Source organism: Opisthorchis viverrini, assembly GCF_000715545.1.
Source record: "Opisthorchis viverrini unplaced genomic scaffold opera_v5_212, whole genome shotgun sequence".
NCBI classification, from domain to species: domain Eukaryota; kingdom Metazoa; phylum Platyhelminthes; class Trematoda; order Opisthorchiida; family Opisthorchiidae; genus Opisthorchis; species Opisthorchis viverrini.
Window position 1 is genome coordinate 85,302 of NW_008751870.1, and position 11,989 is coordinate 97,290.

Genomic DNA, 11,989 nt, shown 5'->3' on the forward strand with positions numbered 1-11,989 from the left:
TGGACCAGGAGCTCGGTGGCGCTTGAGAGAACATATACAATTGTAAACCTCTGAGGCCGTAGGTGGTTCCATGTTTACAGTCCAGGGTTCTACTTCACCTATGGGCGCTAGATAAGTGCCAGCTGATGGCCACGACAGCTGTTGATCGAAGTATTCAGTCCCTCGGTCGAGGCGTTCTTCTTTATTCGAGATGGTTTTTCCATTCTGATGGTTTCACTCACACGGTCACCCGAATCAACTGAAATAATCTTCGGGCATTACCGGCTTTCTGGGCCTCTTCCATTTCTTTGACTTTCTGTATCCACCATACTTTCGGTCGGATCAGAGGTGGCAATCTCGTCCCAGTATGAGTAGCTCGGATGAGCCGAGCAGTTTGATTGCGAACGTCTCATCATCAATCAAATTTCGTTCGCACTGTTAGGGTTAGGGAGTGGAGCGAGGCGGTTTTGAAATTTGGCGAAAAAAAAATAATTCTACTGATCATCCGGGACTTATGAAAGGAATGTCATGCTTCAGCCGTCTTTTTGTTTGTGCATTAACCAAAAGCTGATTTAACATTGGGACATTGTGGCAAACACCCACTGCAAGCGAAAACGCCAATGTTAGTTCATGTTGCCGAGTCCAAACCACATAATTTCTCATCCGGACAATCGAACACACCAATCATTTGTGATTAACTCGAAAGATCACAAGTTCTTTTGTGAGCAGTATGTTTCATGATGATATCATATGCGTGGCTGTAATGTGCGTCACTAAATCGAACTTTTTCGCCCCACCTTCCTCATACTAAAGTTGGACCGCGGAATTGTGCAGCCCTCCTCGAACGACCGTTAAGTGTTTCTTATTTCAACCAAGCTTTGATCAAGAGAGATTCGCCACTAGTATAAATTCTCGGGGCAGTGGATTTATACTTCTCCTAGACTACCGGCAGCCGTGGCTTTCTGGTTTGTTGACAAACCGAATTTATTACTTTCCGACAGAAATGTAGCCCTTCAATGGTAAACTTTCATAGTTATGTTTAAGCTGGGTGGCGCCTCTTTTTCCAAGTGTGGTTTTCAGTCGCTAAGCTATGAATCTATTCAACAAAGCATTATTCTTCTGCGGGAATTTTACTCATAGGATCGAATTAACGGCCGTATAGTCTTCAAAAAACAATGTGTGACGGTATTTGAGCGACCAATACGATCCTCACCATCCTGTAGTGCCTCTGTGAGGGTATCACACACACTGATGGAGATGAGCGCTCGGTTCTTGGATGAATTCTTCGTTTGCATAGCTGATTGTTATAGAGAACAAGCCAACGACCACCATCTATGATACCTGAGCTACCAACGTTTTCCTCTATAGAAAACACAATCATCATCATCATCACTGCAGTAAACACAATAAAAAACAATGATGTAGGTTCGTGGCAGTACAACACTGATCAGCGCGCAATTTGTACGAGGCAATCGTCTGCAAGTTTGTACATCAATTTGGACCCAGGCTGTTGGTTCCAGTGCATTGAGAATTCCCTGTCGATTTTGGTTCCTCCCAGGTAGACGTGGCAACGACAGATATAGCCACGTGGACGAGGCGGCCAAGTGATATGTTATTGATGGGGGATGAACGCGAGGAACCAACACATTGGACCAACCGTACATAAGCTGAAAATTCTATACAAATCTTGTCTCGGAGGAACAAGACAACCAAGGCGACAATTTTGACCACACAGACTCTGTTGCAGTCCTACTCGGGGAAGCATATTTTAACTACTCAGATTGTTGGACCATGCCACTCCCTCAAGGATAAAGATTAAGACAGAAGTCCTGAGACTTATTGCTCGACTGTCCATTAAACGGATGCTTTCATGAGAGTTGGCGATGCAATTTCTAACCATATCAGAAGAATTATCCCGACAGGGGTACACTAAGATCGGCTGTTATTTTAGTACATAGTATTCAAATACATAGTATTCAAAACCGAGTGCCCAGGCTCCATGGAAGGATACCTCATTGCGCGCGCATAATATTTGCTTAAAACACCGGGACGACGAGTAAATTTCCACTTCTCTAGAGAGGAAAGCAGACATGGTTCCAGTTAGCCACCAGAAAACAGTTCAGAACCACCTGATTAGAGTAAATGGAGAATGTGAAGTCGACCATGGGAAACGAAACAAAAAAGAACTTTAGGGAAGCAATAAGCCAGACAGAACCATCTATCCTTCGGCAAGTCAAGAGTTGGCCGTAGTCCGTTACTCACCAAAGTCCAACAGGATGGCGTTCTGCCGGCATTTTCGAAGGTTAATCGTTATTTGAGACATTCACGTGCATTATGACCGGAATTCTGCTTCGACGCCCTCAATATTCATCGTAGTCTTTCAGATCCATGCACAGTACATGTTTATGCATGAACCAAACTGACGTGGTGTTTCGTCACGCGAAACGCCTACCGGTCGCTCACGTGATTGTCTGGCCGGCGTGACATTACCTACTGGTGCTACAGTTACGCGTTACGGTACACCTATAGCATATAGCTCGATCGATCATGAAACCCAGTTTACTGTACGCTTTGTAGTCGTGTACTGTACTGTACCCTCTGAGGTCATATCGCAGCCAGATATCACAAAGCAAGGTATCACCAAATGTGAAAACCCTACCACTCTACGTTACGTGGAAATGTTTGAAATGCTGCTGAAATGAACCAATGGACAGTGAGTGCATTAGTATGTAGCCACGTATGTATCAGCGAACCAGTGCTAGTGAAATGCTAGCTTGCAGAATAGGCAAGGCTCAAGAGCAGAACGGTCAAACCACGTCAACAATTCAGCAACTATCCGAGCTCAGTTTGTGGTAACACTCGCGCGACTGACAAATAGCGTTTCCAAAGTCGGTAACGCGGGAAAGGTCACTCTAACTCGGTAGATCAGCTGATCACCTTCCACAGGTTACGCTAGTTGGGGAACGTACATTGTATGCCATAGCACAGCTTCTCGCACGGCCCTTTTTGCCCAGCCACACATCAGACGGAAAAGTCCAAGAAGTGGCCAGTCAATGGCTTGGCAACGAAGTTCGAGAGCCTTTAGCAGTCAACTCCCAGCCACACATCAGACGGAAAAGTCCAAGTGACCAGTCAATGGCTTGGCAAAGAAGTTCGAGAGCCTTTACCAGTCAACTTAGTCGTGTTGGTGGCCGCTGTCTCCCCGGATGGGGACCCCGGAACGAGACAAACCAAAGGCTTGTGACTGTGACCGATATTGCTAAGCCACGCAGCCAATGGCGATCCCGCATTGAAGCAATCGCCTTCACGCGCCGCCTGACATATCAAAAAAAACAGACTCATTTGACACCAGTGAAATGACTGGGTCATCGTCTCCTGTGTGTGGCTCTCATTCCCTTGCCCTCTTATCCTCAGTGAGCAAAGCTGTAGCAGCTGAAACCACTGTAGTTTTGTAGCTGAAAAACTGACTGACTTAACTGAACTGAGCTAAAGTGGGCAAAAGCATAATACTTCAAATCGCATCTGGTAGGTGTCTTGTCACGACAAGACACCAAACCGAAAAGCCCAAGTGGGTAGCACCACACGTAGTCTGGGTTGTAGCATAAAGTGAACACTGTTGGATTTTGAGCCCAGCAGTTTAAAAGTACAGGCTGCCCGGTACAAGGATGTCGCAAAAGGCTATCGCCATGGTAACGTGTAAGCAAAAAAGTGAATGGTCTGTATTCCTTAGACTGGTCAACACGAAGGCTTGAATGTCAAAAATTTGGACGGTCTCACGTCTCACTAGGTTCAAGAGTGCCTCACCTAGAAGGAGTGTCTTTCCCCAAATGACATAACATCCTTTGCACCGCCCACAAGGCTGTTGGAAACACTTCGATAACTCGCTTAGACACCAAATTGTAAGCAATTAAAGTACATTCATTTGCAATTACTTTTGTGTTAATGCGAGATTCAACTGAATTTTCAGTTTATGATATTCTTCAACTGGATGTACTGCACAAAAGCCGCTTCACATTTCGGCTAGTTCATTTCCTTTCTTCAAGTCGAATAGTCTGGTTCCACAACATCCGGCAAAAAAAGCACATGGACCATTCACCACTGATACAAAGAGGCTGAAGATGAGCATTCGTACGGGGAATCGACCAACTATATGGCCGTCCTGAGGCCGTTCTACTGAATCATCAGCATTATAATCAAACAATATTCCGGTGCTTAACTACTGTGAAGGAAGAAAGCCTTACTAAAGAGTAGAAACAAAAGGGAAGGCCAACTATCACCCTGTCAAAACAGGTAAAGTTTCGGCGTCCGGCACGCAAGATGGGAGGTCCGAAATAGATGTTCCGATTGTTCCGGTCAATGTGCGCTTTTTCGCGCGGCAACTCACTGAACTTTTACCCATAGTCGTAAAATACTGAACTGACGAGGTAGCTGCCAGGATTGTCAAGTGTGATCCCCTGATCAGGAACACAAACCGGCCCCAAACATGTAGAAACCATGGAAGACTTCGGTGTTGTGTTCAGCTAAGGAGCTATGAGTGCTACATGAAACTGGTTAGATCTCGAACTTCGCATCCCTAGACCTTCGGCTCTCGGCTCGTCTTTCGACACCACACACACATTGGGACCAGCTAAGTAGAAATTTTCAGTTGTAAGGAAAACCTTGTGTTTGCCACGTGACGGGGGAGCTGGTACAGGAGTGTGCGAGTGCAGTTGGTTACTTAATGCAGTCGAATGGGATGACTCCAAGTCCCTCAGCTGAGTTCACCGGGGGTGTATATCCTAGATCACTTCGTAAAACATCTTGGGGAATCAAGGAGTATGACTGTCACTCGGGCTGTCAGCTGAACTTTAGGAGAAGAGCGAAGTTAGTCGGAAATCGCACCTGTCTTTATGCATCAATTCCCGTAAGCTAAAATTATGTCAGCAGACTTTCAGCAGAGTGAGTACATCAAGGATGTAGCAAGATAGTGGCTCAAGACCATTTACATTTACATAAGTACCTGGCGAATCGCGTGCACTTTTAGGCATACAGTGCATATTCCTTCATAACGTCAAGTCAAGAGGAGTTGAACGCATCAAGGTGAATTTTAGAGGGCTGACTGACCAACCAGTCAACTAACCGACTTTCATCGAGCACTTGACCAGTGTCCAAAGGCACACTACTGGTTCAACAACTATTGTTATTTAAAGGATGTACATGTGCAAAAGCTGCAGGTGCGCCTGCCCAGACGACTCCGAATTCCTCCACGTTTCACGCCCCTTTAAGGTTACTCCAATAGTGCAACCAGAAAACGAATTACCACAAGTCCATTTTCAGCTACACCGGTGAATTAAATCGACAGACTGATGCGAAATTTTCGTTTTATAGGTGATATCCGAATAGAGAAATGTCTTTTACCACATATTTTTGGTGACTGAGTCATAGATAGGCAACACTTCATCAAGGGTGGAGTTGAAACTGAAAAAAATTGAAAGAACTCGGTTGACCTTTTGAAATGTGCTCCTAGTGAACGATATTTTCAAACATGATGTAGTATGGTGCCTCAAACGATCAGTATTCCGTGTGAAAGCAACTTACCGTGATCCGTTTTTCAGTTGAGCGGACAAAATTTTGACTAGGAGGCGATCCAAGTCCAGTGTAAAAACGTAGGACAGGAAGTCGGTCGTGAAGCCCACCGCGCCGGGAGATCGGGGTGGATTCTGGGCGAAGGTGGGAAGTTTGGTAACCTTCACAAAAGCCATCTCCCTGAGAGCCCGGACCATGTTGTCTGGATCAGGCATTGTGGTCACCACCGTGCCTGGAGTAGCGAACTGAACTCGTCTAAGCAGTAGGACCGGACGAAGAAACGGTGATTCGGAGTAAATTCCCAGCAATCCGGTCGGGGCCACCACCCAGTTCATACTGTGAAGAGCATCGATGTCGGCTTGTGTGTGAGGCATAGGAGTTACTCGATCGCGACGAAAGGATCGAGTGCAAGCTGTGAAGTTGGAACCATTGGATAACGATCGATAAAAGATGAAAACTTAGCTGGACTGGATGCATAAAGAACAAGAGAGAACAATGCATCTTTCTAAAGGGTTCGGTACACGTTCATGTGTTGTCTGGATCAGGCATTGTGGTCACCACCGTGCCTGGAGTAGCGAACTGAACTCGTCTAAGCAGTAGGACCGGACGAAGAAACGGTGATTCGGAGTAAATTCCCAGCAATCCGGTCGGGGCCACCACCCAGTTCATACTGTGAAGAGCATCGATGTCGGCTTGTGTGTGAGGCATAGGAGTTACTCGATCGCGACGAAAGGATCGAGTGCAAGCTGTGAAGTTGGAACCATTGGATAACGATCGATAGAAGATGAAAACTTAGCTGGACTGGATGCATAAAGAACAAGAGAGAACAATGCATCTTTCTAAAGGGTTCGGTACCATCACGTTCATGTACATGCATACATATCTTCACGACAGACAGTCCGTTGTAGACCGGTGTTCTCAAACGCCAACCGGACTGGTTAAGTGCCTTTCACCATGCGTTTAGCTTACCGAACTCTGTCAACCGGACTGGTTAAGTGCCTTTCACCATTCGTTTAGCTTACCGAACTTTGTAGGCGTTCTTTGAGCTGTAGCCTAACTGTCATGCCACCCGAAGGTTGCACAAGGCTGGGATGTTGCCAGGTTGCTCAAGCCTAGACAGGGTAAGTCGAGAGGCAGAAGTCCGATTCGAACCACGGACCTTCCGGTCAGTAAATTCGCGCTCTAACCATTTGGGCCACTTGTAGCCAAAACAAGATCGTTGGTAATCACGAGTTAATTTTACACAAGTATCACGCGACAACCGAGGTTGTGTGTCTATAAAAGAAGTGTAAGAATGAAAAGTCTGGTCGAGAAACGAACCTAAGACACTATATGTCACCAATTTTACTCTGGAAAACAATTCAATAAATACAGAGTCGTTGGTTTGTTTTCTGAGCTTGGGAAGTTAAATACGATGTAATTTATTCACGGTCCAATAAGTAGACGCCGTATAATTTTGCCAATGGAGATGGAATGACCCTTGTGTCGACGCAGAGAAAACATAATGACTGTTGAACACAGGTGGGAAAAGTGGCGTGTGTTGTTGCAGTATGTGCGTAGAGTGTGATGGCACAACGAGGTCCGTTGAGTAACCTGTTGAGTCCTGTCATGTGTGCACTAGTGAGTGTCTCAGCCGCATCGAGTTGCAGATGTGTTCATTGTAGTATGTGACCATCAGTGGTGTGTGAATTGGGTCTCCCCAAAACCCTCGTAGTTAGATCGCTCAGTGAAAGTAAATCCGTCTCAAAAAGGGTTCAGTTTGGAAAAAAATTACCTCGCGCATACAACAAACACACATTAAACAATTGAGACACCGTTCACCACAACTTACCAGATGCCCATCGGAGAAAGGAGATTGAACTCAACTTCTGTATCTTGGGGTCACCCGCACTCTTCCCGGAGCCGATGGATACAGTGGACAGATTGATGGGATTAAAGAGCGCTTCTAATACACTGTTCATTGCGTTCCTATTGGAGCCGGAACGCGAAGATGAAGAAGAGCCAGGTGCAAGCAGTGGTGGCAGATTGTTGCCAATTTTATTCCTGGTGTTCGGATTGTTTGAATTATGCGTGTTGTTTGTGACATCAGTGCTCGTCGTTGTGGAGACACTGGTAGAGTGTACAAGAGTAGGTGGAGTGGGCTGATGCGGCATTGTGTGATGGTGCGAGTTTACAATGTGTGATGGTGGTAGATCCGATAGGGTTGGAGACGGTTTTGACGGGAAGGGGAATCGGCTGCCCGTGCCTGCCGGTGCAACAGTGTTCAGATATCCAGAAACATTTGCAGGGGGCATTGACAGTGAAGCAATGTTGCTAGTGTTGTTGTTACTAGGATTTGTGCTCATAGGAGTATTCGACACCGGTACTTGCCCGCGAAGTAGAGATTGAAACAAATTGTTCAACACAGCATGGGGTTGAAAACCTCCAGTGGTTGCTCTGATTCCGGCACCCGAACCGACAACACCACCACCGGCAACGGTTGCGCTTGATGGGATAACTCCGGACGTAGGAATGACAGTTAGATTCGGGATCGTTGGAGAAGCTGTAAGGAAGTGAATGGATTGGACCAGCTTTTGTAGAGACGTCTCGGTCAAACACGTTGTGGTTGCAGCCGAGGAGTCCCCACACTTACCCATGAGCTTGTCTCCATGATTGGAATGGACAGTCCGGGTCTGCCCGTCGTTTGTGGAAGTGGGAAAACAGGTGATTAGAGCACCTCGGTTTTGTGCCATTAGACGCGCTGACGACTGTGATGTAGCTGCAGACCCGCCGGTAGAGGGTCGCACTGGAGGACGATAAATATTGAAGGAAAACCCCGGCCCGATCTGGCCATTGGGGAAATTTTGACCGCTCATTAGTCAGGTTAACCTGAAAATCAAATGAAACCGTTGGATTCACGCTCGACAATGGTGATAATATAGTAGGAAATGTAATAGCACCGCTGGTCGGTCAAACACGTTGTGGTTGCAGCCGAGGAGTCCCCACACTTACCCATGAGCTTGTCTCCATGATTGGAATGGACAGTCCGGGTCTGCCCGTCGTTTGTGGAAGTGGGAAAACAGGTGATTAGAGCACCTCGGTTTTGTGCCATTAGACGCGCTGACGACTGTGATGTAGCTGCAGACCCGCCGGTAGAGGGTCGCACTGGAGGACGATAAATATTGAAGGAAAACCCCGGCCCGATCTGGCCATTGGGGAAATTTTGACCGCTCATTAGTCAGGTTAACCTGAAAATCAAATGAAACCGTTGGATTCACGCTCGACGATGGTGATAATATAGTAGGAAATGGAACAAGCCACACTGGATGATACTACGACTAGCTCTCGCTCATGCTTATCTCATCAAGATACAGGTATCCCAAATTATATGCGTTCCTTAACAGAGTTTGGCAATAGGCCACGAGTTAGTCATCAACACAGTATACTCTATAAAGTGTCTCCTGAGTCAGGCAGAGTCAGTTTTAAGGGCTAGGTATCATCGTAAACGAAAACCAGCGGATAATAAGCGGTACTTTCGGGAAGTGGCCTCCCATATTGCAGCCAACTACCGAAGGTCACGGAAAGAAATAGCAAGACCTGATCGTCTCGTAATGACTGCCTACGTAGGACCCACTGCCATCTGAAGATGGGTGCGCCCGACAGGTCAGATATGTCTGATTCCTACACAACACCCCAACATCCAACGCCTCTCGACATTCACTTTCCTTAGGCAAACTGACTTTCAGAGGATCAACAAGTGGTCAAAAGCAAGTCCGGAGGAATTCATGTGGATGAACTGAGTATCATAGTCGGTCGGGTGATGCACGAAATCGTGCTTAGTTGTGCATAACAAGCCCGAACGAAAACTCCCAGAGGGAAAGATAAAAAGTGGGTCCCAGGCAGCTAAAAAACGTGAAAGAAAAAGAAAAATCGGAAGACAAAGCAGGCTCATTCTCAACAACATAGGGACGGTTTGTTTGTTTGGCTCCGTTCAGGGTAACAGCAATGAACTTTGCAAGTATCTACGGTGTTCGGGTCGCGTAAAATAGGGCAGATATTGCGGCATTACAGAGGTCCTCGGTGTGAAGGGCGAAATGAACAAGAACAATAATAGATTGATTATTAGAGATAAGAAAGACAACAGCCTCACTGGTCATATGACATTGTCGAATCAGTGAGCATCTCTGACCAGTAATGCGGTGGCTTTCTGATTCCGTAAACTAGCGGTCAGCATTCACCAGCGCAACTAGGACCCCTTGTTATGTCTCTAATGTTTTACCTTCATGTTACGAATCCTTGTGGCACCTTTCACTCGGAACCCGTTTTACCAGTCATGACGGCGAGAAATTTGATCAACCAACGTATAAAACACACAGATGGTCAACATAATGGATGCAGTAGAACCAAGTCGCCCACTGGACAGGCGATTAGCTAGTTGTAACAAATTATTCGTAGCGCTTCAGTATGTGATCTGATGTTTCAGTGTTACATGAACAACTAATCAAAGTCGCCACCAACCGAAAACAAGTCGTAAACCGGTTTGATAGATTCAGGTATTCACCAAAATGACAAGCTGTAATGCTGACATGATATGACCGCTGAAGTAAGTAAACCCGTATGTTGTCCCTAATGGTCCGGATGTTTCGATGTCATTCGCATCATCCTTTCGGTGCATAGCTGCCGCGCTACTAGGAGGCAAGTGATATACTTTGCTTTGATCGGAGGGCAAGGTCTGGGTTCGAGCCAGTAGTGTATCAGTAGTCTGTCATGTTAACTGCCGAGGTACCTCGAGTTCAGGTAGGTATTCCGAATTGAATACTGATATTACTTATATTGCTTGGTGTATACCTTAGCTGGGTAGGGTTCGAGCAGTAATTCGACAACGTCTGCACACGAAGGTCTCAACGGTCTTCCTCAGGCAGAATCTCCACTTCAGAGGTAGCAGAGGCTGCATCACCATCATTATCATCATTGACAGCTACACCATAGAACATCGGCGATTCGCAGCTGCACAACCACGACCATTAGCTTGGATGGAGACTTGTAATGGAAGGAAGAAAAATCGGATAGGAGGAGGAATAACCGAAATGCCTACACTTCCAACGTTCAGTCAGACAACCTGGACAGAAACTGACAGTAGGAAGGCGACTGACACCGGTTAGCCGACATATATTTCAGTCTCTAGTAAAGTGCAAGAAAGGTCAAGTGGGTCACACTCTGCAAGGGGAATGGTACTAACAGCGTCCAAACCTTTCGTGACATCATTCTCTTCTGCCTATTCACATTCTAGGTTTCCGCCACTCCGAATTAAGCAACGGCTTCTCCGATAGTTCCATCATGAAGGATGGATCATTTTGAAATTGGGTTGTGACGGTCTTTGTTTTCGTTTGCTTATAGTCAAACGTCGGATTCGCGACGTTCCCAAAGTTAAGCCAGTCTTCCTTTGACCGACCGGACGTTCTGCAGTCAATATCTACACAGCGGTTGCCGTAATGGCTGCATTCTGCAAGAGATAAAAGTCATACTTTTATCTTCCTGGCGAGAGAAAATGACGAACAAAGACCAGACGGTGGACACAGTTCGTATAGATGCTTCAAAAGCAGCAACGACCTTGAACACAAAATCCCATCCACAACTAATGGCCATGCTATCAGTTTGAATGCTCGGTTAGTTACGATTTGAAGGGCGTCAGGTAATACGATGATCATATTTTTGTTAGGAATATGGGATTACGGCAAACAGATGGTGAATGACGTATATTTGTATACATAGATCACCATCGGCTTCCCTAGGAGCACCTAGGTCTGGTCTTCTCTGTCTGTGCTAGGAGTGGTTGGGCTCGCGTCATAGCTGGGGAGTTGTGCGCTCGTTCTCAGGTCGCGTATATCCGTTGGTCGTACCCGATTCCGATACATATCAATCGAGTCACTCAACGAGACGGATTTCACGTTCATCAAACCTTCTTACCTAGACGTTCGAATCGCCAGCTACAAGTGACATTTGTGCATATTACCATCCGAAGAGGTTTGGGGAATTTCCCGTGTGCGTTCAATGGAACATGTGTACACTTCCTCAATAACAGACAAGGCTTTAGAAAGAACGCCTTTCGTCGCCAGGAGTTATCGGCTTCTGACGACCGACGGAATCAAAAACAGCTGGCAACTCAAGAAAAATGGCCAAGGATAACTGTCGAAGGGGAAAGACGATAAGTGAGGACAGAACCGATGCAGCATCAACCGGGGCACAGTCCAACTTGGTTGTCATGAACCCGACTCACGATGATGGATAAACGTGCACAGAATCCTGTAGGACACAATGAACGCCATGAACACGAGATTGATGTCATCATCATCATCATCATCAGCTGTAATAACCCCGTACTCGTCGTACAGTGGCTGCAGCTGCCGCAGTTTCGTTCACCGATGATTTGGGGGAGGGGATAGGCAGCTGCGCATTGCAGGCGCGA

The 11,989-nt window shown here is 46.4% G+C and overlaps 1 protein-coding gene across 1 annotated transcript in view; it reads right to left on the minus strand.

Annotated features, from left to right (window-relative positions):
• Positions 1-8,413, minus strand: part of T265_14544 (hypothetical protein) — a gene marked incomplete at both ends in the record, with an annotated part of 38,702 nt that extends 30,289 nt beyond the window's left edge. Inside the window, 2 exons of the mRNA XM_009174140.1 lie at positions 5,557-5,956; positions 7,376-8,413. Of these exons, the coding sequence (XP_009172404.1) occupies positions 5,557-5,956; positions 7,376-8,399 (1,424 nt within the window). The remainder of the gene's footprint in view (positions 1-5,556; positions 5,957-7,375) is intronic.
• Positions 8,414-11,989: the final 3,576 nt, after the last annotated feature.